A 27,405-nucleotide genomic window follows, 5' to 3' on the forward strand; every position below is an offset into this window, starting at 1 on the left:
ATACTCGTACATAAAGATCTGTAATGATTCAGGCATGAAAACAAATTTATGTATGAGCTATAAGTATCAATTATTATTCCATTTCAATATGCACTTTATGGAATTTTAATTTGTTTCATCGATTATTTCAGGAAATCAACTCGAAATTGGCAATTCAACACTGACAAAACAAGAGGTTTATAAACCACTTTAAGCAGTACTCTATTCCGTATATATAAAGATCTTTATTGAAAACTATTTCTCCACCAATAGTATTTCAGTTCATGATACACTCTTCTGTGATTGGCTCGTGATATTTACGTGTTTTTATATATAAACTGCGTCAACTCTACAGTAATCATTCAGTATCTTCTACTTGTTCATTTGTGATATACACGTTTCGTTCTTCAAATTAACCATAATGTCTGGTCGTGGTAAAGGTGGCAAAGTAAAGGGAAAGTCAAAGACTCGTTCGTCTCGTGCCGGATTACAGTTCCCGGTTGGTCGTATCCACAGACTGCTCCGCAAAGGAAACTATGCTGAACGTGTCGGAGGTGGTGCTCCAGTCTACCTGGCCGCTGTCATGGAATACTTGGCTGCCGAAGTCTTGGAATTGGCAGGCAATGCCGCTCGTGACAACAAGAAAACTCGTATCATCCCGAGACATCTTCAATTGGCCATCAGAAACGATGAAGAATTAAACAAATTGTTGTCCGGTGTTACCATCGCCCAAGGTGGTGTGTTGCCGAACATTCAAGCTGTTCTCTTGCCGAAGAAAACCGAAAAGAAAGCTTAAGTTATTAAGCTTGAAAATTCAATTAAAACGGCCCTTTTCAGGGCCAACAATTTGAATTTCTTCACTTTATGTGTAAAATGGTAAAGCGTTTAAAATTATTGGATTATGCTAGTTCAACTGATGTTCAGCTGATAAGATCCTTCATTCAATCGAACTTTCGAACATTCTCTTGTTAATCATTGTTCAGCGAGATAGATCAATGTTTTAGATTCAAAGTAATCAAACTCGTCATAGAACGATAAAGATTAATCTTTCGTCATTATTACAAAAAGTACCAAACCTCTTGTGCGAAAAAGTAAAAATACACACACGTAGGATAACCTTTCAATTGGTTTTAAAGCACAATGGAAATTGGAATAATTAAAATTCCTAGGATGAATGTAGTTGTAGTTCTAGTTCTTTAATATGATAGTTTAATTGAAATGAAAGAACATTCAATTTTTTTTGAAGTGACAAATTTCCAATTTTTCATTTTAATCGATCTAATTCTTGACTCCCATAATGTACCAATTTTAATGTGGTAAGAGAGAGAGAGAGACTTTATTTATTGTGCAGAATGCTAACAAATCTTTCATATTCATTCATCCTCAATTTCCCTTAACCCTTACACTCCTCATTAAATTTCACTTTGAAGTATTATATAATCTGAAATAAATCTAACTCATATTTTTCATATTTCATATTTTGTTTTTACCCAGTTCGAAACCTTGTCTAAGTACTTGCAACGCAACGTACACGATACATTGTACTTATGATCGTTTCAGAAAGATCCTGTTGAGCATTGTTTTTTTTTCACCATCCATTCCAATTATGTAGTTTCAAAAAATGAATATTTTATTATACGAGTACTTACATAAACATTACGACGTGAAATATTCCCTCAGCTGAATAAAAGTACACATATCTCTTTACTCCTCTCAGTTACAATGGATACACACAGGCACAACCGTATGAAAAACGAAAAATAAAATTCTTTATTGCAGATATTTATAATAAATTGTTTGATAACCTCGAGCACCCCAATCAATGAGTCCTATTATTTCTACGATCAGTCAATCGTCAACAAAATATTGATTTATTATCGAAACAATACATCGGTGATTCGCCATTAGACTAGGAATCTCAATATAAAATATTTCATTAGGTACCAAAAAGTACATAACATATTTGAACGTACATTACCACATTCATCTAAATAAAATTACAAACGAAATATTTTTGTACAAAACATTTTTCACATTATTTACACAACTTATTCTAAGGCTTGAAACATAATTACAAAATACAAATGCTATAAAAGTAGTACTCATTTCTTGCAACAGTGCGAAATTTACGTAGTTATATAAAACTTGTAGGTAGCGATGATTTGTACGCTTATTGAAATATTTTTTCCCGTTTATTATGCGTGGTATGAGCTATTTTCTGATATGTTATCATCTACTGAAACGAACATTTCGCGAGTTTTCAAATATTCACTGACACGAATGCAATATCGTAAAGAAACTACAACAGGAATCCTTGAAAATAATTGGTAAAGATTATTTTCGACTTTGTAGGGTATTCGACAGCCAATCCATCGCTTCGTCGAGACCTTCTCCTTTTTTAGCTGATGTTTTGAATATTTGAAACGTCCTGTTTCTTAACGTATCCAATCCTAATGATTGATGTACTTCAGATAAGCTCATACAACCGTCGATGTCTTGTTTGTTCGCTAGCACAAGTAAAATAGCATTTTCTAATTCTTCCTCCTGCAATCGAATGAATTTTCATTAATAACATCGAGTAGGTATTCGAAAGCTGCAGCACACATAACTGCTATCGTTGTTGATAAGAAATAATGTTTGCGAATTCAAGTGTAAATTCTCACCGTTAACATATGAAAAAGCTCGTCTTTAGAAATTCCAATTCTATCTTTATCAGCGGAATCGACGACGTATATGATAGCATCTGTGTTCGAATAGTAACATCTCCAATACGGTCTGAAAATATAAACCTCTTTATTAGGTACTGAATTTGATCGAGGCTCAAAATTAATAAGAACGAAGAAATGCAACGATACCTTATACTAGTCTGTCCACCTAAATCCCAAACTTGAAACTTCAAGTTTTTGTATGTCACTTGTTCCACGTTGAAGCCGATGGTTGGAATCGTCGTTACAATTTCACCAACTTGTAATCTGTACAGTATTGTAGTTTTTCCGGCACCATCCAAGCCCAGTATTAAAATACGAAGTTCACGACCTCCTAGGAAACTCTTGAAATAACTTAACAAACCACCTAAACAAATAGAAAACGAGCATTTTTATTATTCATCGAGTGGATTTTCAAATTGGATTAGTGTCAAAAAAGGTATACGTATATGATTGAAAGTTTTAATTATTACTTACCCATCGTTGATAAAGGAGCTACGAACTAATAAATGCAAAAATTGCCTCCTTTTGTCAATATTTTTAGGAGAAAATTACTAATGAACGAATCGCTTCCACATCTACATTATAAAATTATCACCATAATCACTCGAACTGCTGATATTTTTTGTTTAGATTTGATTTTTTTGGCTTTTCTGACGCCAGATGTCGCAGGAGTGGCAGAAGTTACGTTCCGGTTTACGTGACCAGTTTCAAATTTTTTCAAGTCCGAATTCCGAACCGATTGACGATTACGTTGATTACTCGGTTTTGGCTTTTGATTTATTGATCGTTGATCGATCAGTCGATCACAGATTCACGGTTCAAATTTGACTGAAACCGATAAAAAAAAAAATGTATCCAACTCCAAACTAAAATTAAATTACAAATTCCGGAACAATCAGGTGAAGAAAATCAATTCAATCCTATCCTACATGTCGAATGGAAAGAATATTGGCCAGAGGCGTTTTCAGTCTCAATAATGACGACTGCTTTGTAAGAAATTCATGCTTTATTATGTATACTCAATTACTCATTGCAAATCAGAAAAATATTCAATACACAATGCAACCAAACACAAAAACAACAATAGGTATGAAAAATAGAAGGAAAAAATAAATACTGACAACATTAAACATAAAAAAACGGTATTCCAATCGCAAATTCAAAAACGTATATAAAAATCTTCTCACAAAAACAGTTCATAGAAAATCATTCTGATCAAGTTTTTCTTTCTGGTGAACCAATGATTTTCTGCAACAAAAAAAAATCACAAATTCAAGTTAAATTGCAGACATTATTGCTCGTATTTCTTCAGAAAATAAATAAATACGTTCACACGTACTTTCGGACGATGAACTTGAGCATCTTCTCTGATCTTCTTCCAAACAAGTTTCATACAAGCAACCGCATCTTCTTTACTGTCATGACCAAACTCTAAAAAATTCAAGTGTTTCATTATAAATTTTCGACAAATGAAATATCGTCAAAAAAACACTAATAATCGAGTAATTACCACTTTCTTGAATTAAAAAATGGACCACCGTAGAAGATAGGTACTTAAGGGCGAACTTTCTCTCTGGAGCGTCACGATGAGGATACATAACACTGGTATCGACAATTCTTCGATGAATCAACTATCAATTTGAAATAACGCATCGTTAGAAAATAGAAATGTGATCGAACATAAATTAATGCAGCAAACGTAGAATTTTACTTTGAGAGCTTTCAAATCATTTTCTAAACTGTGTCCGATAAGAATGGTATCTTTGAAAATGAATTTCAGCATTTCTTGTCTCACGTCATTCAGAGTTTTAGTAACATTACGTAGTTTATCCTCGGTGATGCCGCTAAATCTGTTTACAAAAAGAGACAATTAAAACTGAAAAAAAATACTTGTTAATCACTGCGGTTTAGCGTAGCTTACTTTGTGCAATAGTCTAAAATGGGATTAGGCGGTTTAACCAAACTATCGTAAACAACTTCGCAATCTGGTTTGATCACAGTCACTCTGGTCAGTTCTGAACCAACAGTAGTGCAACACATTTCGCAATCCAACGAATAAAACTGTTTGACTCCGGGATCGCCGGGAGGAGGATCTCTAGTTTCGACGAAACCTTCCAAACAATCGTCATCAGTCGTGTCAGGAGTATGGTACTCGGCGGTCATACAACCGGATTCCGCAATACTCTTATTGCAGCAAGGGTAAAATAACTCGTGTCGTACTGAAAAATTAAAAGTAATATTCAGTTTTAAAATATCGACAACTTTGCAGATTAACAAATAGGACGAAATACATACGTCGACCTGGCTCTTTCCTCGGTCTCAACGTGTGAAATTTGCAACCCGTGGATGGCGTGATGGGCAAACCAGTATCAGGATTCATTTCAAATGGTTCTTTACATTGCATGCAGAAAAACTTATCACCGTTCCTTTTACTCGTCAAGGGTTTGTAGTGAATTGCTTTAGTGGATATTTTACAACATCCTGGCTGATATCGGATTGGAATCGGGAAACCGTTCACTTCCAGTTGTTCTCGAGTCAAAATGTGTCTGCTCAACAAATCGTACGTGGAAAAACCTAATCATCAGCAAAATGTAATATTAGCCATTTATATGAAAAATTTATGCATTAAAAATAATTCACGAAACATTATTCAACTCACCGTTAATCTCAGATGGATAATCAGTCGTTTTTTCTAGAATTGGCAACGGAAAATACAGTCACACGATTAGTAAGTATCAAAAACATCAAGATTTCTCGCTCCCTCACTCAACTCACCGGTCAATTTCGCTGGATTTTCTTTAGATATCCTATGCAAAGCCATCGCCAATGAATTCAAATACACTTTTACGATTGTAACCTTTTCATGAATAGTTTGCTCTTCTTTCAATGCCTTTGAACAAAAAATTTGTCGAATTGTTACCTTCCAACACACGAGAATATTTGAAACATTTGAAATATATGACCTACCAATTCGCTGGCTAATTCCGGAGGCACTTTTTTAGAAAAAGCTCCGTACAGTCTATCTAAAGCATGCTGACGTGTTGGCAAAGCGATATTATTATTCGCCTTGTACGAATTAATTGTAGGTTTCAAAGCGATCGCATGGGCAGGAACATCCTAATAAAATATAAAATGAATAAATTGACCAAAAAATTCGTAATTCAGTGGAGCATGATTTTATACCTTGGGAGGTGGTACTTCGGTGGCAATGTGAGCTGTCCGACTTTTCCCTTTGGGATTGGTTTGAGCGGAAGTAGCACGCACAGGTGCAGGAGGAGGAGGCTTCGCTTTATTGAATAAATCAGTTTTCAGCCTCTCCTTCGCTTTCAAAAACAATGCGACATTAGGAACGTGCGATATGCGAACTCGATCACCTGTTGGATTGATTTTAGTATCAGAAATTTTCATTTTGCACGTATAAAAATTCCAATAGTTATTTCATACTTGAATTAGCCTGCAAGGCGGCAGCGGCAGCAGCTTCAGCAGCATTCTTTTCTGCTTCTCTTTGTTGATTTCTTTGAAATAAAACCTGCAAAAAATAATAGTTTCAATAATTTATGGCCTCAAAAATGTATAACTACTCGTAATAAGAAATATTTACTTCAGCTGGAGAAGGAATATTTTTCTTGATAAACGGTTTTTTCTTGTAAGGAAGAATTTTATCTTCAGTGACGTGGGATACTCGCTTTTTACTAGACGACGAGGGAACTAAACCGGCCTGATTTTCCGAACTCGACTTCGACGATTTTCGCTAAAGAAATCAAAATTAATAATTAACCAAACAAAATTTTTAATTTTTCGAATAAAATCTGCGTTCTCGAACCTCTATTTCAAAATCACTGTCTCCATCCAAGTCTGCGATGGGACCAGCATCATCTCCATTGTTACCAATAATTTCGATATCAGAATAATTTTCATCCGATGAATTATTCAATCCAGCAGAATTATCCATACCACCAAAATCTGAAACAAAATTTCGTTAAAAATACGCGCGATTTTCAGTTTTATCAACAATACTTCCTACACCCACCAGAATCATCGCTGACGACAGCTACTTCGCGTGGACTTTCTCTATGACTAGATTTTAGTGATTTTCTTTCTGATAAATCAGGTTTATCGACTTTGGGCTTTTTGCTTTCGAAATCAGTTTTATCACTCGAAGATCTTTTTCTGATCTTTGTATCAGCAGAACGACGATGGTTTGAATGTTTTCTGCTTTCGTCGCAGCTTGAAAGTTCATTTTCATCGGAGCTTTCAGGTTCGCGTTTTTTCTCTTTGGGCTTGGGTTTCGAAGACTTCTGTCGACTCGAATGAGACGAATGTTTTTCACCGGAACGTTCTTTTGTATGACTGCTTGATTTTGTTTCGCTTTTCGATTTATGCCTAGAGCTGTGATGTTTAGAATCGTGATGTTTGTCTCGAGAAGAGGAACTTTTCGAATGAGATTTCGAATCCAGATTTGCTTGACAAGACACGTGTTTCATTTCAGTTTTCACCTTCGGATTACCTTCGTTATCGTACGGAATTCCCATCGACATGATTTCTTTTGTGATATTATTTAATCCGTCTTCGATTTTACGAAAAGGCGTATTCAGATGGTTCGGTGTTTCGGTAACTTTATCGCTTTTTTTTACGTTGCACTTGGACGCTGCGCAAAGCATTATATTATAACATTCCATACAGTTTTTCAAATGATCGCAAGAGCAAACAAAAGGTAATCCATCAACCAGAGAGATGTTTTGCGAATGTAGCTGACGTATTTTTTCGAAATTGAAATGCGGATTCAGCTTCTGAACTAAATATGTGAATAAAGGTTCCAAAAGATTGAAAATTTCCGTTCCGTAAACTCGACAGGCATCGCTGAGATCGAAGAATTGATCGATGTTGGAAGAAATGGTATTCTTGAATAAATTCTTCACTCTATTTTGTTCAGCGATTGAAGCAGTCGACATAGGATAGACAGTAGGTTCAGCAGGTGGAGGTAAAGCGGAAGCTGGAGCTGGAGCTGTAATAAATTCGTATTTTAGTATTGATACCTAAATTTTTGAACAGTATTGGAAATAAAAATAATTATCCATACCTTGGGCGCACGAGTCGTTCTCATTCTCAGTCTTCTCTTTTTTTATCTTGATGTTAGAACAACCTAAAATTGATACTTGTGAGCATTTTCTTTCCATTGAAACATGGCCAACATTGTAATTTATGATGAAACTATACCTTGGTCGGTAATATTATTTCGACTGGTGGGTGGAATTGGGGATGGAGCAGCAGGACACGGCTGAGTAGCTAAATCACCGAAATCAACGGAGAAGTCTGTTTCTTCGTGAAATATATTAGATTTAGAGTCGCATGTTTTTGTATCATTCAAATCACGGTTCGTCTTTTCATCTTTTTCGCTCCCTTTATCAGCTGTGAGACAAATAAACAAACATGATTTCAGTAATTGGAATTGGAAATTCGAGTAAGAGTCGAAATATAATCGACAAACATCGAGCAAGTGATAACTAACCAACTTTAAAAATCTGCGGATTCATCAGCGAAATTTGAGTGAGCAGACTATCTATAAAAATGAAAAACGAACTCTCATGAATTTATGAACCATGAGAAATAAGGGTTCATTAAATAGGTACTATGAGATCATCACACGTACCAACTTCTGCATCTTCATCTGAACTATTCTCCGAAGCAGGATCTTCTTGTTTGACTGAAAAAATCAAAAATGATGTAATGCGCTGTAAATAATATACATAAATTAAATAAAATACACTATCGAAGAGATATACACTCACTGCTTATTTCATTATTGTTCGAGACACCGCTACTTTTTGGGCTACTTTTTCCTGTACAGAAAAATTAATCATGATAAACGATGCCTGAACATGATTAAAAAATGGACGTGAGTAAACACAAACCTTGCGATGAAGAATCTTTCACCAGTTCGTTATTTATATTATCCACTGAAAAATAAAATCAATGAGCTGCCAATTCAATCTTCATTTAAAGACTAATCTAATTACAATTACCTGAAGCAAATTTTTTCGGTCTAATTGTTCCAACACGTCGTGGAAGGAATTCCGATCGTTTTTCTAAAAACCGTTAATACATTTCAAAAATAGATCTAGAAGCCACCGTGGAAAAAATATTCATACCTATTTTTTCAAGGCACGAAAATATCAAATGTCTCCTCTCCAGCGGATTGGATTTAGTTTGTTCTGAAATCCAAACAATAACAAAATATTAATGACTTGAAAATGTCAAGCCATATTTATTTTACATTTATTACGCACCGGGATTTGTTTTCTTTTTAGCATCTTCTTCCAAAATTTGTTTCAATGGACCATCATCTAAATCAAGAAACGTGGAAAACAGTAAATAGAATACTTCACTATTTTTTCGACTTATTAAACTATAATCATACCCAGCGTTTTGTCGTCATCTCCATCTCCCAAGTCCGTTTCTTTGAAACTTTTCGGGTCATTATTACCCAGATCTGTAAATTATTCTTCGTTTCAATATCATCGATAAAATAAAGATGCCATTAGACTGAACTCTGTAATGTGATTTACCTGAGGTGGTATCGTTTACAGATAAGTCCCAGTTATCTTTCGAAATTTCAGGTAAGCGCAGATTATCTAAATTCAAACACAAAACATTATAGAGCAACCTACTACAATATCAATCATATGTACATAAAAAAATTCATTCTTACCCAATAATTTATCACAGCCCGGAAATAGACTTTTCAACTTTTTAGACAACAATTTTTCTGGGGAAAAAATACGTTGAAATAATCTCAAGAATATAAATTTGGGATTTAAATCATATCTAAAAAGTGAGAATTACCATGTTCCTCTTCGTTTTCTTCATTTATTACCAAATCGAAATCATCTTTATCTGAAAATGACGAAACGTATAATTAAACAATTTTACTCCAGTTTTCCATCGATAAATACGAAGCATAAAGAATCATACCAAGACTCAGATCTTTACAAATTTGATTTTCCAGCGTCAGAATAGTGTTATTTTCTCCAGTCCGTTCATCAGCACCTGATGAATACATTCAATACATGAATAAATAGAAATTTGCAGTGATCAAAATAAAAAGAATCAGTGAATAAAAAATTACTCTTGGCGTGTCTGTAGTGGCAATATATTCTTCCACATTCTCCTTCCAGATGAAAAGGGCAGTGCAATGCTTTGAAATGTCCGGTAGAAGGAAACATGATTCGAGTGTTTCTCTATCTTCAACCATGAGCGATTTATCTCAAATCTGAAAAAAAGATAGTGATTCAATCGTGAGATGATTACTTATCATTATTACACGTAAATTGAGCACAGCTCATGTCATAGCTCAAGAAAATGCTGAAATAGGTCAAAAATATCGACAGTAATAATTTCTTCGAACTGTAGCACACACAAACCAAGAATATCTGAATAGTACAAGTACGGCAAAATCATACTTTACGTACATAATACTGAATTATCAAAGCTTGAAATCAAATTCCCTCAATATTTCGATTCTGTTGAGGATACAGATTAAATAAGAGATATAGTCCATGTAACGGAATCCGGTGGATTCCCAGAAAAGAGCACCGAAACTTCGAATAAAAGGTGACATAACATACGAGATCTCATAAAAATTATACTTCGTGTTCAATCGTACCTTGACGTGTATCAACTATAACATATTTCTGGATTCCATAAAAGCGTACCATACACTCACTACTCAAATAAACCAAAAGTTCTGCATTTTGAAAAATTCGAAAGATCAAAATCAAATCGAACTTTTGAGTTTTGATTTTTTGATCTCAAATAACTTTTTTAGCTTTGCAAACAAAATGAAAAACTGGAAAAACCATTCTTGGTAATTACCAGTAATTATACGGATGAATCACATTTTAAATAAATATGTAATTAATTTTACAACGACCCGACGAGTATGTATTTTTTTCAGTTCTTGATCTAATTTAGAAATTAAAATTAAAATTTTCAAGTCAACTGGAAATAATGGCAAAATAAAATCAAATTGAAATTGAAACATCAATATAAATTATAAAACGATAGAATCGAGAATTCGAGAACCATTTCATTGATTCATCTGATCATCTCATCTCATCAATGATCAAAAATCAAAATTCAAATGTTAACAAAAACAACTATTTGTTTTTGAAATTTTGAGTTTGAGTTCGAGCTTTGAGGTTTATATTGAATAACGTTCATCTACATTAAATTTATTATGAACCACTGAACTGATGCCGCCATTTATCTGAAAATTACGATTGAGGATCACTTCAAAAACGACGTTAGCTGCTGGGGAAGGAAAACCAGTCCAGAAAATTTCGCTCAACCGCCAGATGATAATTTGGAATTTTCATCAATGATCAAATTAATTATTAATTGAAAAGTTCCAGTGATTTTTCTTACGTACCAATGTAATTAGCAATTTTATTTCATTTTTCAAATTTTTATTTTTATTTTTAGCGAAATTTCATTACATTTGCAATTTTGCAATTTGCGTACTAATACCTATTCAATATTTTATTATCTTAGTACATATTTCTTTCATTCTTCAAATTTGAAATTTTGCATGATGGTCTTGTCGACTTGTCTCCAAGCCATTTTCCGTTTTCTATTTTTGGATAAAATTATACCTATTAGGAAACAAACAAAAGAAAAACTTGAAAAGATGAAATGTAGCCAATTTAGGACTAGGAAGAACTGATTGTGAAATGCTCGAGGATAGTGAAGAATTGATAATGTGTAAATGTAATTCGCGTGAGCCGAACTGTGGAAGTGTATTTTTCCTGTTTTCCTTGAAATCAATGAAGTCTGTTTTACTGGTAGGTACCTAGTTTGAGAAAATTTATTGATTCTATTTTTTTCTTATTTTTTTCTTATTTTTTTATTTTTTTACTTTTTTTTCATTTCCTGGAAAACATTCTTACGGAACAGAAATAAACTCAATCCCCTCGTCATCCGTACCTAATATTGGAATAGAAAATATGACCGCATTCGACAGTTCCTCAGTGCCTCACAGGATCTAAGCTTTTGTAATGAACCCAGCAAAAATTATCATAAAATTATACAGTTTATTTTTAGGTACCTACCTACCTAGTATCCATCTTAAAATTTTCAATCTTCAAAAATTTTCACTCACTTGAACGACCTTCTCCGGCTGTGAGGTTAACCCATGCATCATCGACCATCTTCTCCTCCAAAAATCCCGTCAATCAAGCACGAATGTCGAAATCGAATACGTATAAATAATCATATCATCCTGTACTTATCTATTAGAACCAAAGTAATTGGTAGGTACTACAAATAACAATATGCAAATTTTAATTCGTCTCGTCACACTTTTTTGAAAAAGATATGTGCATCAAGTAGGTACGTAGTCCAACTCTCTTAAATAGGTACGAGTTGAATATCCCATAATAACACCAAACACGGCACTTACCGACCAGAATTTTTTACATTAGTCAGAATATAATTTTTCGAGGGAGCACATTCATAGAAAATTACAACTGTAAACATGGATTTCCTGGGGGGTCACTAAAAAATTGCTGTCTACGAAGAATTGTTTTGGAGGTTCGAATCGCCACAACTGGTTATTCCCACTTATTTTCTAATACAATGACCTTGTGAGGTTAGAATAAAGTGACCATCGCAAACTTAGATACCTATATTGATTATCATTTTACTGATTTTGCTAGATTGAAACTTGTCTGCATCACATGTGATTAATAAAGTGTTACTCATGCTGCCAATTTTCACGAAAATAGTTTATATTTTATTATTGAATTGTTGTGTAGTATTCGGCATCGAAAAAGGTAAGATGATTTTCATAAATTGTTCAATTACCTAACCTACCACTACCTCTACTTTGCTTTATTTAATTTTCTCATTTTCGATTGTTACTATACCTACTTACCTACTTGAACGTAAAGAACCCAATTACGTACATCAACTGAATTAGATTATACGAATGACGTACATTTACGCATTACATAAGAATTTAAAAACTTGATTATTAAGCCTAATGGCAAATAAATACATATAGGTATTATATATATCTACCTACCTGAAAGAGTTCTCTCGGTTTATTCATTAAAACAATATATGTATTTTGTGAATTATCGTAGATAAAAAATGTCTTGACGGGGTTTGTACATTTATATCACAGTGCCCTGTAGCTTTGGAGAATTTACAAAACGGTATTTTCCCGATAATATGTGGATTTGAAGATGCATATTCAGAACCAACGATCTGTTGCCAAAAGCTGCAAGTTGAAACATCCACTGAACTTTTACGAAGCCCGGAACAAGTTACTCAACCTAATGATAAGGTAGTTTTTCTCAAAGAAAAAACTGAGCTGACGATTTCAAAAAAAAGTAAGCATTTACCTACTTATTCAAACATACGTATTGGATCTACTTAGCCTATCTTAGCCTCTTAGGCACAAATCTTCTTATAAAATATGTAACTACGCTAATTATCAAATTTTCATTAATCAGAATGCAAGGAGTACGCTCTGCAATCATGTGAAGGAGTATTACAAGTAACGAGTGATGAAATCGAAAACATTGATCAACGATTTCCTCATACGGTACCTATGCATCAAATAATTTAGATTCAATTTAGTTAGATATTACATATTGATGATAAGAACTTCAATTATTGCCAAGATATATTACAAAATTTTACTCACACTTCGTTGTCATCATCAAGAAATTACAACGTAAAAACACGCCTGCAATTTTATGATTAGGCATTTATTCTGTACTACAAACACCATGTTTCATATTTCATGTCATTTGAAGGCTCTTGAAACAAATTTTTCATTGATAATGAATCATGAGTAATAATATTGTTTCAAACTTGATACACTTTGCAACAATTTTAGGCATTAATTGGCTATGGAGAATACTCAAATATACAATGGAAATGCAGCGGATCTCTTATCAGCGAATTTTATGTAATAACTGCAGCTCGTTGCGAGTACACACCAAAGTAATTCATTAAATTTAACTTCGATATCATTTGAATTTATGTTGAATCAGCATCCAATGCATTGTTATTTCCTTGATATAGCGGGTATGCTCAGTGGGTACGATTGGGAACAAGCACATCGTCGGAAACTTCAAACTACACTCATAATGAAATTGTAGAACGTATTATTCATCCAAAATATGTACACCCCTATTTTCAAAATGACATTGCATTATTCAAACTTAAAGAAAAAGTAGAATTCAACGCCTACGTCCATCCGATTTGTTTATTCGACGAAACTGAAATTAAACACGATAAATTACTAAGCGTCGGATTCAGTATAGATAGATGCGTAGACTCAGCGTGCCATATTCAAAGTAAGAAATAATGTATTCTAGCAATACTTTTAAAAAAATTAATAACTTTGAATAAAATACGAGTAGTAATCTAATCAAAAACAAAATTGTTTCAACTTCAACAGCTTCGAACGATTTTCAAATTGATACACAGTTGGCAACAAATGCTCAAATCGAAGATCTTTACAATTGCAGAAATATTTTTCACAACGCCAAAGAATCATTCAACGGATTATTGGATCAAAAATCGAGTATTTGTACCAGGCTCACATTACCTCAACTTGAAACATGCCAGGTACCTATCTTTATGATATTTCATCATTTCAGATATGAAGCTAATGATTATTACCTACTTAAACTCGTTCATGGTTTCAGGGCGTTGTTGGAGATCCATTACTTCGTGAAATAAAAACTGGCTGTCCATCATTTTACGAACTTATAGGAGTTTTATCATTAGTAAATCATGTATCAAATGGAATTTCTTGCTACTACCTCAACACAACGATGATCAATACAAAAGTATCACATTTCCTTCCATGGATTGAAAAAATAGTCTGGAAGTATAATTATTAAATCATTCAAAAATGAAATTGATACTGTTCAATTGTGTATAATTCGACGGGTTAAAAAATTAAACAAAGCGAAAACAATACAGGAAAACGCATTACGGTTAAATTTTTTTATTTTTAGAACACACAAACATTTAATAACGGTAGTGTTAATGCTACGCCAAGTCTCAAGCTTTTCACATGGGTAGATACGACCGGAAGGGAAAACAGCATCAAAAGCATAGTAACACGAGCACAAAGAAAAAGGTATACATTTAGGTAGAGGTACTTAGATAAAAGATAGGTACATGTACTAATACGCAATTATCCTTCGATACAACAACAAAAAATGTTCAAGTGAAATTTTATTCCATCTTCAGCACAGCACAATAGACATTCCATAACAAAAAAAAAAAAAAACTACCACTACAGGAACTTGAAGAGCTTAATCTTACTAGTTATGGTGAGATATTCCGTTGCATTGATCAACGTATATTGTTAATATGGTATTATAATGCTCGTAATATGCATTGTAATGCATAAAAAAATATTTCAGAATGATAAAAGCCAGCAAAAAGTCTAGAACTGAACAACAATAGTTAAGTTGACCAGACATTACATAAAATTAAAGCTACGTCCATTACACAGCAACAGATAATTATCAAGTAGTAAAAGTAAAAATACGAGAAAAAAGCATATTATGGTAAAAAGAAAAATGGAGAGAAATGAAATACTTATTCACTTAAAAAAAATAGGCTTCGTTACGTATACGTATTAAATCAAAAATCAATCACATATATATGAATAAAATTCAATTTTTCGAGCATAAAATTATTACAAAAATGAAAAAACAAAATCTCTTAATGATATGTAGTCAAGAAATAAACCAACAAAAACGAGGGTAGAAAAAATTTGGAAAATAGATAACGATGGATTGGAAAAACCCCATGGAATTTTACCATTTTGTTCAAAATGAAAATAATGATATTGAGAACAAGCCCACATTCTGCATAACTTTACATATTTTTCCATCGTTATCTATTTTTCAATCTAAAATTAACGGCTTGTGACCGATGAAAAAAAAAGGCAGTAATACATTATTTCACCTCAACATTCACAAAAAACAAAAAGAACTTAGGTAATATTTTTCGATAAAGTGAACTTTACGATATCCGTTACAGGTCATAGCATAGGTAATTATGTTTATAAAATGAGAATTAGCTAAATGAAATATAGATAAAAACGTTACACGGTAACTATGAAATAAAAAGGGATCGAAAACAAGTTGTAGAGAAATGACATCGACATCAATAAATTTATATTAGTTCGTAATTTGACGATAAGTCGCGTAATTATATTATTTGAACTTATTGTCATAAATAAGTAAGGTAATATTTTCTCTTTGGCAACGCAAATCAGTCATAATAATATGGCACAGGAAATCAGCTTACAAACAGCAACATAGAAAAGGTGACGCTTACTTTAGGAACATAGAAAAAAAAACATAAGATAATTCGATTCAATGCGCCAAGGCTAATCTATCTTGTAAGAAATCAACAAAATCGTTGGTTGCCCTGGCCACGTAGTATTCCATATTACCCCACAGAAATCGAAATTCTTCTCTGTAATATTTATGCTTGATACGAGTGGTTTCTATACGATGCATTTTTGATAAAATTTCTAAAACTATATTCCTATAATCGTAATTGGAAAGATGAGGAATAATTCGATCGAATTGGTTTATAACAATTCCGTGGTAGGGCCATTTCTCCAATAATCCATTCAATAATACGAAACCGCATCTGCGAGTCAATTCCTTTCGCGCCGGGCCGTCAACTTTGTTCATTATGAATAAAATCATCTCAGAAAACGAAGGATATTTTGTTATAGAAAATGCCGGATAGTTGAAAATTTGCATCAAGAGAGGTAATACACCGATGCATTCTTCCTTCTTGAGTTTTTTCCAAAAATACACGAATCCCTCGTAATTACCTTGCTGAGCATGGTATAATAATAATTTTTGCGTTTCACCTCTTCCTCTAGCGATGACATTGGTAGGATCGTCGATGAATTGAAATTTATTAATGGAATATTTGAAAAGATGGCCGCAAAATATAAACAGTTGGTACGGATCAGCTGCCATGGTTAAATATGAGAAATACTTTTGAGTAAAACTAGTCATTCTTCTATTATTCATAATCCGTATCCATACTCGAATTATGGTGCTTTCTATGCATAGCGGGCACGCTAATCTAATGTGCGCAGTAGCACATCTGTACGAAAAATTACGATGTGTTTTTATTTTATCAATGGTACCGAAAGATGTCCAGCTGATTTCTTCGACTCGAATGTAATCCTTACGACAGCCATCGTACGAATAACAATCTTTGAAGTACTTCAGAAATAAAAGTAACTCGTGACCTACCATTTCGACGATAAATTCGACATGATCGAGCAACGTCGAAGGTAAGTTCATTTTACTCAGGTCGACAAACGCTAATTCGGTGACTTTCATCCAGGCACGTTCCCATTCTACGATACTATTTTTCTTACGGCAACTCAAGAACAGTTCGGTTATATTATCGTTCCATTTCTTTTGCGTCCATATGGTGATGGCAATTCTGATCATAGAGAAACGTTGCAGATTCAACGTACCCAGCGATATTAAATTCATATTTGGGTATTCGATGATTGGTTTTCGAACACTGAAATGCAAAAAGAAATACAGATTAATATAATGGCTTGGAGTGGTTTTTTCATTTAATCTGGTTCCGGCAAGCAATTAGCACCGATCGTATTCGTATGAACTGAGGAATACTGGGTCAGATTACTTATTTCAAGCAGATAATACAATTCTAAACGTCAGATTATGCTTGACCGGAATACAGTAAAAAATACGATGATTTAAGAGATTCACGAAGACCTTTGTGCTTTTCAAAAACAAGATAGGTAAATAACAAAATCACTTACTATTCGCTGATAAGCCTGTGGAAATATTCATCACACATCCGTCTGCGGTATTGAAAAGTAACACATATATAGCAATAAAAACACATCCCAATTTTCCGTCCAGACTTCGAAATTCCTACAACTCTAGCATTTGAAGGAAAGTGCAAGATTGAAGACTTATTCCGACGTTTTGAAGTTATAAAACCACAACTTCTTTACATTCTACGATTCACGAGTAACGACTTACGACTTGCTTCTGCTTCTATACTATCTCCATTGAAAAATATAGCAGAAAGTAGAAACAGAGACAGAAAATAGATGAATCTAGAGCAATTCAGCAAAATGTATCTATCTTATTCATAATGCAATTTTCATTCAACTGCAGCTGTTTTCAATTTTGATGCAAGAATGCACCGAGTTTAGTGGATTGCATATTGTAAAATTTTCGGAAATGCTGATTAGATAAGAATCAAAAGTAGCACAGTTCTCGTAACGTTTCAAATGAAATAGAAATTCAATTTTATGACCCAATACGTAATATTTTGGTAAAATGTTTACGTTATTATTTTTTAAAGCTATATTTAAATTTAAACTGATCAAAAGTAAAACAAAACAAAGTATTTTTGTTGTAAAAAATCGTTCGAACATTACGGAAGGAAAATTAGTACCTATTTTCACGAGATCTCATTCGTGTTGTTTTTTTTGTTGATTATCAACAATAACAAAAGATATCAAAATAGGCAACCATTTTGGTGTATCAAAAAAATGAAAAGTTCTCATTTTTCTTATGAGGATTTTTTTGTTACACATAATGAATGATGTCAAAGAGTCTCTTCTCCTTTGAGTTTATGTAAAATTGCGTAGAAATTATTAACTTGACGTTTTCGTTGATATGCACTAATTGTTCATTGATTTTTATTCGGAGTATGCACTATAAACATGACTATCCTTTCGAAAAAGAAAACTCCTCATAACAAAACCGAAGAAAAATCGGATTCTCCGCATCAGAATAACCATAACCACGGATTATCCTTGAATGCGATCCCATCTCATTCTCAGGTATGGAACATAAGTTTTATCTCAGGGATGATTTTACTCGTCTCAATTGTATCTAGCTGAAATTTTTCGAGTGAAGGATAAGATTTTGTAAACGAGGCGAAGTAGGTGTAATTGACATGATTAATAATTTTACGTTCTCATTATCTCAATGAAGTAATGTTCGTGCCATGTCATTGTTGTGGGTATAATGCCCATTCTACCTGGTGCTAATAGGGTTTCGGGAATTTTGAATGATGCGTGATTCGTAATGTATTGCGAAATAAAAAATTCAAACATTTAATGTGTTTTGTAGCAGAAGAGCTAGATGGATATTCAATCTTCATTCGTTATCTCGAATTAATTTTTTTTAATCGCGTAATTTGTTTTTTCCGAAGCATAGGCGTATGTTTCTAAGCTATCCATTCATCGTTCCTATTCGTTTCAGATATGTGAAAGGAGTTTGGAAGACTGCTTGAATAGTGGTCAGTGTTGTTGGCAAAATCGAGAAGAGAAAAGAAGTGCTCAAGATGTATTAGAAAGTGGTCCTAGTAGTGGTAAAAGAAGGCATAAATCTAGCCCTCTTCGGTAAGCCTGCAGTTTGATTTAAATCGTGTGTATCTTAAAATTGTACATATATATTATTATCAACATAAATGTATTTGTGCTTCAAGAAGTAACAAACTCCGGGAACGTGTGACCACTGGATCGCCTCGTTCGTGGACCGATTCTCCAAGTTCCTCCCCTAAAGCTGGTCCATCTTCTGCTGTCGACGAAGATGCTAAAAGTACTGGATATAATAGTGGAGACGAGTATGGTATATCGACTGGTCAGTGCACCGAAGCAGAATGGATCGAGGTAAATAGTAAGCCTATATGTATTTCCATGTTCGAGATACAAACTAATTACAATTTTTTTTATATCCAAAGCGCGATCGACTATTCGAGAAGCGAATGAGGAAAAAGGGATTCGTCGTCAAGAATATGAAAGAAGATGGCGCCTGTCTGTTTCGAGCAGTGTCCGATCAAGTTTACGGTGATCAAGAAATGCACGACTTCGTTCGAAAACAATGCATGGATTATATTGTAAGTGTCGATGTAATTTATCGTGTGAGACGTAAATTAATGAGTTATTTTGGTAGGCTGCCAATCGCGATCACTATTCTCAATACATGACAGAAGATTTCAATACCTACGTTAACCGTAAGCGTCTGGATCGAACTCATGGTAACCATATTGAAATTCAAGCAATGTGCGAAATGTACAACAGACCCATCGAAGTTTTTTGCTACACTAAAGGTTATTCTTGTGATTTATTTTTGTTTTATTTGATTTGATTTGGTCAAATAGAAGTTTAACAATCTGCTTGATTTTGCATAGATCCCATCAACATATTTCACAGCCACAAAGCTACTGAAAATACCAACGAACCGATTCGACTTTCGTATCAACGAGGAAGTCATTACAACAGTCTCGTTGATCCTCACAAGGCTACCATAGGTGTCGGTCTAGGATTACCGAATTTCTCTCCTGGTTCAGCTGATAAGAATTTAATGCACGACGCTATTAGGCAAAGTGAAGACTTAGAAATCGAACAGGTGGATTTTTTAAAATATTTAATTCGTAGCCACGGTCAAATATGTATTATTGGAGAATCGATTTTTATTTCATTTCTTAAAATTGAATCGTTTTTGAAACAATTAATACTTCAGGAAACGATTCATCTGATGAAGTATCGCCTATTGTTCCAATATACAATTTTTTCATGTTCATAATAAATTTAGCGAATGTTCAATTTCAAGGTCAGTTTGTATCTGTAAATTGCATAAGATAGTGTGTTTAGGCGAAATAAAAGGATATGGTTTCGTATGAATAAGTTTCAATTCTTCGAAAAAAATATGATAACATTATCGGTTTCGTAACTATTTCATAATTTAAAATTGTGTTTTTTTTTCTTCAAGACAATGTTGGAAGACAAGTTACGAGCTACTGACTGGGAGGCCACGAATGAAATGATCGAAGAACAGGTTGCTCGTGAAAGTTATTTGCAGTGGTTTAAAGATAATGAACGACTTAAAAGGAGCATGGTTCGTACAGTTAGATTTTTGATGAATTCGAATTGAGACCTGTTCAATATTCACTCCTAATGAGTGTACGGTTTCATCAGAAAAAAAAAACAGAAATCATTGTAATTTTTTAATTACAGTCTAACGCTACGTCACCTATGCGTGCTGGTTCATCGTCCACGGTTACGTCAGCTGAAAAAAGTCCAAATTCAAAAACATGTTCCGATGAAAGCAGCAAGCAAGTGGCTCATTCGAGCGTTTCCGTTCCTCCTGCGCAACAGTGTTCAACTTCGGATTTCCATATCAATGAACATGCCACCTTTTTGAATAATTTCCCACCCGAATGTTTTGGTATAATTTCAATTACATTTAGCTGATCGATCGTATTGAATACGGTTACAATCACTAAACTCCTCGTATTTTCAGGTATTTCAGATTGGGATGATTACGATGTGCTGAGTCAAGTATTGGCTGCATCGCAACAAGAATATTTAGAAAGTCTCAAAAGGCAAAAAGAAGGAGATAACATCTGTGAGCAGTGATCTGTTTATATAGCAGGTATTTTTAACTGAAAATCCACCCATATATTATCTTGTTAATCGTGTTCAGAGGTTTTTTCCGTTCTCTAAACCTTGGAAAAATGTTACCATTTGAAATTTCGCAAGATGTAATTTTTGACGTTTGAAAATAATGTGTTATTTATCTATCTACTATTTTCATTTTCAATATTTATTCTATTTTTGTTTCGTTGGTTTCTGAGAGATACTTACGTAAAAATCGTTTGTTCATTAAATTTACAAATGCATGTTTTTGTTCTTTTCTTATTTCGTTCTAACCGCATGTGAAATTTTCAAAATTTTTGTGATAATGGGGTTTTTGATGATGAATTATTTTTGTGTTGCAGAATAGACGATCGAGAGTAATTCGCAATGGTTTTAGCTTCATTGTTTATTTTGGTTTAGTTGTCTTCTTTATTTCTTCTTTTTGATTTATCGGTTAAACATATTAGTAGATGAAAATTTACAAAGGGATTTAATTTTGAAATTTTAGTTATCCAAATACATTCAGTTTCTCGAGGTATGAATATTTTTCTCGTATATATTTGTACATAGTTTTTACACCTTTTCAAAAAGAAAAAAATCATTAGAACATCTTATTTTAATTTTCGTATATTATGATGAGTGATATTATTTTAATATTTTTGTTTATTTAGTTTTACTTTCTTCTTTTCTTTTTTTTATTTATTTTTTTTTCTTTCTTTTGTTACTGGTAGTAATTTTAATACTTATTTCGTTATTGTATTGTAATGTATGTCCCCAATTGAACTGTTAAGTTACGAAAAAAAATTATTCATAGGTGTATGAAAAACTTTCACGGTGCAGATGAAATTTTATACATTTTTTTCTTGTCAATATTTCAAATAATGGAAGGTTTGATTGATTCATCATTTATGAATGTTGAGAGAATGTTTTGTTATGTTCTTATGAAAAATATTATAAAATGGTGCTCGATTATTGCGTTTGAATGTCAATTGGGGAACAATAGGGGTTATTAACTTGCCAAATATATCGTTATTATATGATTGAATTTTAAAATGATGTTAGTATTAAAATTAGAAACTTAAATATTCGCATTTGTTTATCGCTAATTATGCAGTAGGATCTGAAAATGCTGTAGAAATATTACAAAATCGTTGACGTATATGAAATTTTTCCTTGATTTTCAGAATACACAAGTGATAATATTGATGTATATAGAGTAAGATAAGTTTATTGAAATTGCTATTCATAAACGCTTTCAAATATATTTGAATAATAGTCTGGTGTATCTGTGTAAAAAGGTAAAGGAATTTACTTCATTTAAAAATTATGTTTATTGTATGGCAGTTTTTACAAAAAATACACTTCGCTTATTTCATAATTCGTGGTTATTTTTCATTTCATATTAGGCTCAGAGATTATATCGTGATAATTATTATTAAAACTGGAAAATTATTTTTTCATTTTTCTTTATTTAAGAAAAAAGTGTTATCGTATCTACTCCAATTTTCTTACGGGAAAATTATCTCAAGAAAAGTCTGTACTTACAATTTTGAGATCTTGCGGCTAGAAACAGATAATTCGAATTTAAGTAATGCTTCTCGTGATTTTCTCTTTTTTCTTTATTTTTTCCCTCTTTTCTGTAATGGAAAAAATTTTATCGGTATTATTTTGCAGTTCTAAAATATAACGAGCAATTTTCCCTACCCTTTTTTTTGTTTGTACTTCTGTACTTGATCATAATTTTCAGCAATTCTAAAAGTTTAAATGATCCTTTTGTCAAGTTATGTACCATTAACATTCCAGCACTTCTGACAATAAAAATCTTCCAAGGGCAATATCACGCTTGAAATATTTTCAGAAAATTTTCAGCTAAATGCTAAAAAACGAGAAAATAAAGGAAAATTTTACCCTTTATATTGATCGCACGAATGTTTCTCAACTTCGCAGAAGACCTAATTTTTTTTTCTTTTTTCCCTTCGGAGAAAACGTTTCTAGTTTTAAATATTTGCAGAGAAGATTCTGGATAATGAAATCTAATGAGAATTATTGTATTGTAAGAGATGGAAATATATACCTAAGTACATATATTTTTTTATTTGGAGAAGTAAAGAAAAGAAATTTAAAGATTGGTGATTTTTTTCATCCTGTGAGATATAGGTAAATAGTGGAAAAATTTTGTTCTGAGTAAATTGATAAAGAATTTTTAATGAGTAATGACTTTCAAATATAAATAATGGGTCACTTCCTACTGCAGAATTTTTTTCAGCGCAGTAGAGAAGTAATGATCGTGAGATCTTGTAGAAAACATAAAAATATACTTACTTACACGAAGTAAGTACCACCTTAAGTGTTGCAGTTTACCTAAAATGCCCTTTTTTTGCTGTTCAAATTTTAAAAAGTGATATTTCGATTTTTTTTTAAGTGAAAAGTATTTTTTTCAATGAAACAAAGATTGAAAAAAAAAATAAACCGTGTGCTGTTTCTTTTACAGAATTAGATATTCGCAGGTGTTTTTATGACTTCTGATGTATGTAAGTATTTGTAGAAATGGCTAAAAATTGAGGTTTTTAAAAAAATATGTTGGTAAAAGAACTTGGAAGAAGCAACAGAATAAAATCAAAATGATTTTCTCATAATGAATAAAAATAACATGCACATTCTTATTGTTGAAAACTGAAGAAATCAGACGAAAGAACGAAAAAAACAATTAAAATTGGCCAAAAGAAAGGGAAACTCGAAAATTAATTGAAGAAGCCAAGCTTGAAAAACACAATTAAAAAACGGAAAAATCCTATTTGAAAAAAATTGTAGCCCTAAAAAATTCAAAATGTTAAACTTGAACGAATTTGGAAAAACACACAGACATACCAGAGAGGAAAAAAAACATGAAAAGTGAAGTCTTGATAGAATTTGTAGGTATGTGTTGTTAAAAATCAAAAAAAAGGACAAAATTAAAAAAATGATGGAAAATGCGGTAAAAAATGCATCATCTATGTTTTTCAATAACAACAAAATCAGAATAAAACTTGAGAAAACAACTGAAAATTTTTTTAAAAAATATAGAAAATTCCGTTGAAAAAATAGCTACTTTGCTACTTTATAATGTACCTATCTACTAAATCATTTGATGAAGTAAAAAAAGAAATGAAGCGAAAAATAATTACGTAGGTACCGAAAAACAATCAATAAATCATTATGAAAATAATACATAGGTAGTAGGTACCTACATCAGAAAAAAATTGATAAAATGCAAAAAAGCAAAATAAAACTCCAGAAGAGAATTTTTTTCAAATTAAAAAATAGGTAGATAGATAAAAATTTTGAAAATAATTGAAATGAAGAAAAAAGTAAGCTATTTTACTGTTGTTGATAAATATCGAAAAAAAGAACAATTTTTCGGCATCAAATTGAAAATGAAACAAAATATTAAGAAAGCTCGAATAAAGAACTGTAACAATAATCAATAAAAAAAATATCAAAAACAATTCACGTATTATTTTGATAGGTACTTAGTAACCGAAATTAATGCGAAAAATATTTTCAAAAAACACAAAAAAATAAATGAAACAACTGAAAAATATACGAGAACCTATATTTAACTTTACACAATCTATTCGAACGCCAAACAAAACAGCAATTTTGTGGATTTAAAAAAAAAAAAATGGAAAAAAATCATGCACTTTGCAGATGAAAATAACTTAACACCAAAAATTATTCAAAAAATCAAACACTGTTTTATGATTCTTGAATATGAAAGTACAGTCAGGTTTAATTTAATAAATTGTCTTTATTCAAAAAAAAAGACCTCAGTCGTGACTTCGTTATTCACCAACTTCTTTTTTTTTTTTTTTTTTTTTGTGAAACATTGGCTTTTTTAGCATAGCATGAATCATGGATTTGGAGTCAATTACGCCAATCTTACTGGCTTATAAGAGTAAGAGGAGATGTAAGTATACTCGTAGAAGGAACCTACATATCGATGAGATAGGCGCACCTACTCCTTGCCCATTTGATTTCAAAACGATTGAACTTTCGATCGATAGGAATAAATTTATATTATAAAATATGATTTAAACCACGTTATATACCTATACCAATCAAATCCGCCATGTTATTCCATCGCTGCCATCACTATATGTATACCTATCTACCTAGTACCTACCCTATACAGTCGGACTATGTAAAAAATTTTTACTTCGTCGCGTTATACAATAAGCCACCCTCATAAACTTATACTTTGAAATCCGTTTTACGTGACTAAGTTATAAAATATTGTTGATTTAGTATTGTTTGTATGAGTAAATTGTGTATAGGCCTAGAAAGTAACCATTGCATTTCCCCAGAGCTCGCTAAAGCTACCCGGTAAAGCTTGCAGAAAAACCTTCATTGTTGTGTACTTTGTTTCAGAATAACTAATTTTTACGATGCAGTTTTTTCTTCTACTTTTTTTTACATAAAATCATATTCCGTATCAAATTTCAATCTCGTTTTATTTTTATATAGATTTCGCGCGCGAATATGCAGTAAGAGGAAAACACGTTACCAACCTACGTCTAACCGTCTAAACCTTTTTTTAAAATATATATTCATTTATTTTAGTATTTGTTTTTCCGCCTTTTGCTTCTTTTTATTATTTCATTTCAGGGAATATTTTGCGCCGTGTTTTGCGACTTTCTCTCTCTTTCTATCTTTGTCTATGTGTAGTTTTGTAACAGATGTTTTTAGAGATCATTTTCCCTATACCTATACTCTTGCTTGAAAATTATTTGCAGTTTTGCTTGTTTTTTTGTGTGTGTGTTTTTCGACGTAGGTATACCTATCTGCAGTAACGCGTTGGGCGTTATTGAAAAAAAAATTATAGTTGCAATTAAAAATACTTTAGAAATTTAGACATACCTACTGACCGATAAACATATCTAAACAAAATGTTTCATTGAGTACAATGCAACGATGCCAAAATTAACGTAGAATGTATAAATAGAAGAAAGTTCTCAACATGGCCATGAAATTGGCAAATTTTTCGACCGTGATCTGTTTGAAAACTTTTATCAGTAGCTTTAAGTAACACCTCGGTGTATGTTTTAAGTTCGCGGAGTAATTTTTTTATATTTTATTTTAATTCGTCGTTAAGTTTTAAGTAAGTACCTATTGGTATATCTTTAATACGAGTATCTAGATCTATACCTACTTTACTTCTACGTGTTATTTCCAACATGCATAATTATAACACCTCATCGTATCCTACGGAGGGTTTTTTATTTGAAATTTCACGCCGTAGTGAACAGATAAACGTTGCTAGGGTAAATTAACTTTACGCGTTTGATCCTTATGCGAACGTGCTGAAGTTCACCCCTTCGTATAAAAACTTCAAAAGACATTCAGTTTGATTATGCAAAAACAAATCACAATAGCGTTACCCAAAAAACACTGCGAGAGGGTTTTAGTGGACAAATCTGACACTTTGGCGTTGAATACGCGATTAGCGTGGAAAAAAATCATTCCACGGTAAAGCTATGAATTTTAAAATAGCAACGTAACAGCGAGAGCGAGTAAGGGTGATATTGCTATAATGTGAGATGTGTTTTTACACGATCAATGATAATGGAAAAATAATCCTACTCGATGAAATACAAATCCAACAGTATATTTTGAACGTGTTTCAAAATGAATCGAATATCAAATTTATAGAAAAAAAAAATCGAAATAGCTCTAAAATAAACGAAGTGTTAACGTTTAATAATAATATTTTCCCATATTTAAATTTGGTAAGTTTAAAACAACGTTACGGGTGTGTTCAGATCCATTGTGTAACGTTATGTATGTTTTTTTTTTTTAACCTAAAGAATCAATCGATTGAAAATAAACGATATTACCGTACAATATATAGAATTTGCTCGACGTAGTAATTCTCTCGATTTTCGTTCATTTTTTATTTTTCCTCGTTCAGGTTAAACCGCTTTTTAAGCAATGCGTTAAAAATGGCTGATTTTTCACCACTTTATTTCCAATAATAGGCGTCTATAAAATAAAAATAGCGCCGTTTTCCATACGATAAACTGTTTCCGGGTGCTTTTTGGTTGACATATTGCTCTATACAAAAGAATGCCGGCTAAGATCGATAAAAATATATACTGTACCATTGAAATTGATTTCGTATGAATGACTACTAAAGCACTTACCCGCATTAAAGAATAAATCGAAAATTTGCATCGAAATTACATTACTCTATAACGA

At 32.5% G+C, this 27,405-nt stretch overlaps 7 protein-coding genes across 10 annotated transcripts in view; 4 read left to right on the forward strand and 3 right to left on the reverse strand.

Moving 5' to 3' along the window:
• Positions 1–327: 327 nt before the first annotated feature.
• On the forward strand, positions 328–2,524 carry LOC135836300 (histone H2A). The gene has a single exon (XM_065351044.1). The coding sequence runs from the start codon at positions 401–403 to the stop codon at positions 773–775; it is 375 nt and encodes a 124-aa protein (XP_065207116.1). The 5' UTR covers positions 328–400; the 3' UTR covers positions 776–2,524.
• Positions 1,727–3,319, reverse strand: Arl1 (ADP ribosylation factor-like 1). Its single transcript, XM_065351036.1, has 4 exons — positions 3,162–3,319; positions 2,835–3,051; positions 2,643–2,754; positions 1,727–2,523 (listed from the first exon to the last, which is right to left on the reverse strand). Exons 1-4 carry the CDS (start codon positions 3,163–3,165, stop codon positions 2,314–2,316), a joined length of 543 nt encoding a protein of 180 aa, XP_065207108.1. The 5' UTR covers positions 3,166–3,319; the 3' UTR covers positions 1,727–2,313.
• A 355-nt stretch (positions 3,320–3,674) lies between these two features.
• Positions 3,675–12,220, reverse strand: LOC135836281 (RNA exonuclease 1 homolog). 3 transcript variants are annotated; one of them, XM_065351017.1, is made up of 30 exons: positions 11,845–12,220; positions 9,814–9,957; positions 9,660–9,734; positions 9,531–9,581; positions 9,397–9,453; positions 9,254–9,319; positions 9,106–9,177; positions 8,975–9,031; positions 8,837–8,899; positions 8,711–8,773; positions 8,600–8,644; positions 8,477–8,527; positions 8,338–8,391; positions 8,197–8,247; positions 7,905–8,096; positions 7,768–7,830; positions 6,718–7,692; positions 6,511–6,650; positions 6,289–6,438; positions 6,132–6,216; positions 5,871–6,061; positions 5,655–5,804; positions 5,463–5,577; positions 5,347–5,379; positions 4,983–5,261; positions 4,609–4,906; positions 4,399–4,537; positions 4,198–4,318; positions 4,027–4,118; positions 3,675–3,935 (listed from the first exon to the last, which is right to left on the reverse strand). In XM_065351017.1, the coding sequence occupies exons 2-30, from the start codon at positions 9,908–9,910 to the stop codon at positions 3,903–3,905; spliced, it is 3,858 nt and encodes a 1,285-aa protein (XP_065207089.1). In that variant the 5' UTR covers positions 9,911–9,957; positions 11,845–12,220; the 3' UTR covers positions 3,675–3,902. The 3 variants fall into 3 exon arrangements, with proteins under 3 accessions (XP_065207089.1, XP_065207087.1, XP_065207088.1); XM_065351015.1 differs by lacking the exon at positions 11,845–12,220 and adding an exon at positions 10,351–10,509; XM_065351016.1 differs by lacking the exon at positions 11,845–12,220 and adding an exon at positions 10,157–10,309.
• Positions 12,221–12,363: 143 nt separating this feature from the next.
• Positions 12,364–14,707, forward strand: LOC135836288 (serine protease snake-like). The gene is made up of 7 exons (XM_065351030.1): positions 12,364–12,517; positions 12,830–13,078; positions 13,202–13,293; positions 13,591–13,697; positions 13,779–14,053; positions 14,158–14,327; positions 14,408–14,707. The coding sequence occupies exons 1-7, from the start codon at positions 12,445–12,447 to the stop codon at positions 14,603–14,605; spliced, it is 1,164 nt and encodes a 387-aa protein (XP_065207102.1). The 5' UTR covers positions 12,364–12,444; the 3' UTR covers positions 14,606–14,707.
• LOC135836287 (uncharacterized) lies at positions 14,697–17,930 on the reverse strand. Its single transcript, XM_065351029.1, has 2 exons — positions 17,551–17,930; positions 14,697–17,285 (listed from the first exon to the last, which is right to left on the reverse strand). The coding sequence occupies exons 1-2, from the start codon at positions 17,634–17,636 to the stop codon at positions 16,100–16,102; spliced, it is 1,272 nt and encodes a 423-aa protein (XP_065207101.1). The 5' UTR covers positions 17,637–17,930; the 3' UTR covers positions 14,697–16,099.
• Positions 17,931–18,304: 374 nt separating this feature from the next.
• On the forward strand, positions 18,305–22,549 carry Duba (Deubiquitinating enzyme A). 2 transcript variants are annotated; one of them, XM_065351028.1, is made up of 10 exons: positions 18,305–18,588; positions 19,013–19,152; positions 19,239–19,422; positions 19,494–19,649; positions 19,706–19,862; positions 19,944–20,161; positions 20,525–20,650; positions 20,770–20,980; positions 21,056–21,187; positions 21,534–22,549. In XM_065351028.1, exons 1-9 carry the CDS (start codon positions 18,469–18,471, stop codon positions 21,169–21,171), a joined length of 1,428 nt encoding a protein of 475 aa, XP_065207100.1. In that variant the 5' UTR covers positions 18,305–18,468; the 3' UTR covers positions 21,172–21,187; positions 21,534–22,549. The 2 variants fall into 2 exon arrangements, with proteins under 2 accessions (XP_065207100.1, XP_065207099.1); XM_065351027.1 differs by having other exon boundaries at positions 21,056–22,549.
• Positions 22,550–26,159: 3,610 nt separating this feature from the next.
• The window catches only part of LOC135836289 (solute carrier family 25 member 3-like), a 53,736-nt gene continuing 52,490 nt past the window's right edge, over positions 26,160–27,405 (forward strand). Inside the window, exon 1 of the mRNA XM_065351032.1 lies at positions 26,160–26,308. The gene's annotated coding sequence lies outside the window, so the exon portion shown is untranslated. The remainder of the gene's footprint in view (positions 26,309–27,405) is intronic.

Source organism: Planococcus citri, chromosome 2 (genome assembly GCF_950023065.1).
Source record: "Planococcus citri chromosome 2, ihPlaCitr1.1, whole genome shotgun sequence".
Taxonomy (NCBI): domain Eukaryota; kingdom Metazoa; phylum Arthropoda; class Insecta; order Hemiptera; family Pseudococcidae; genus Planococcus; species Planococcus citri.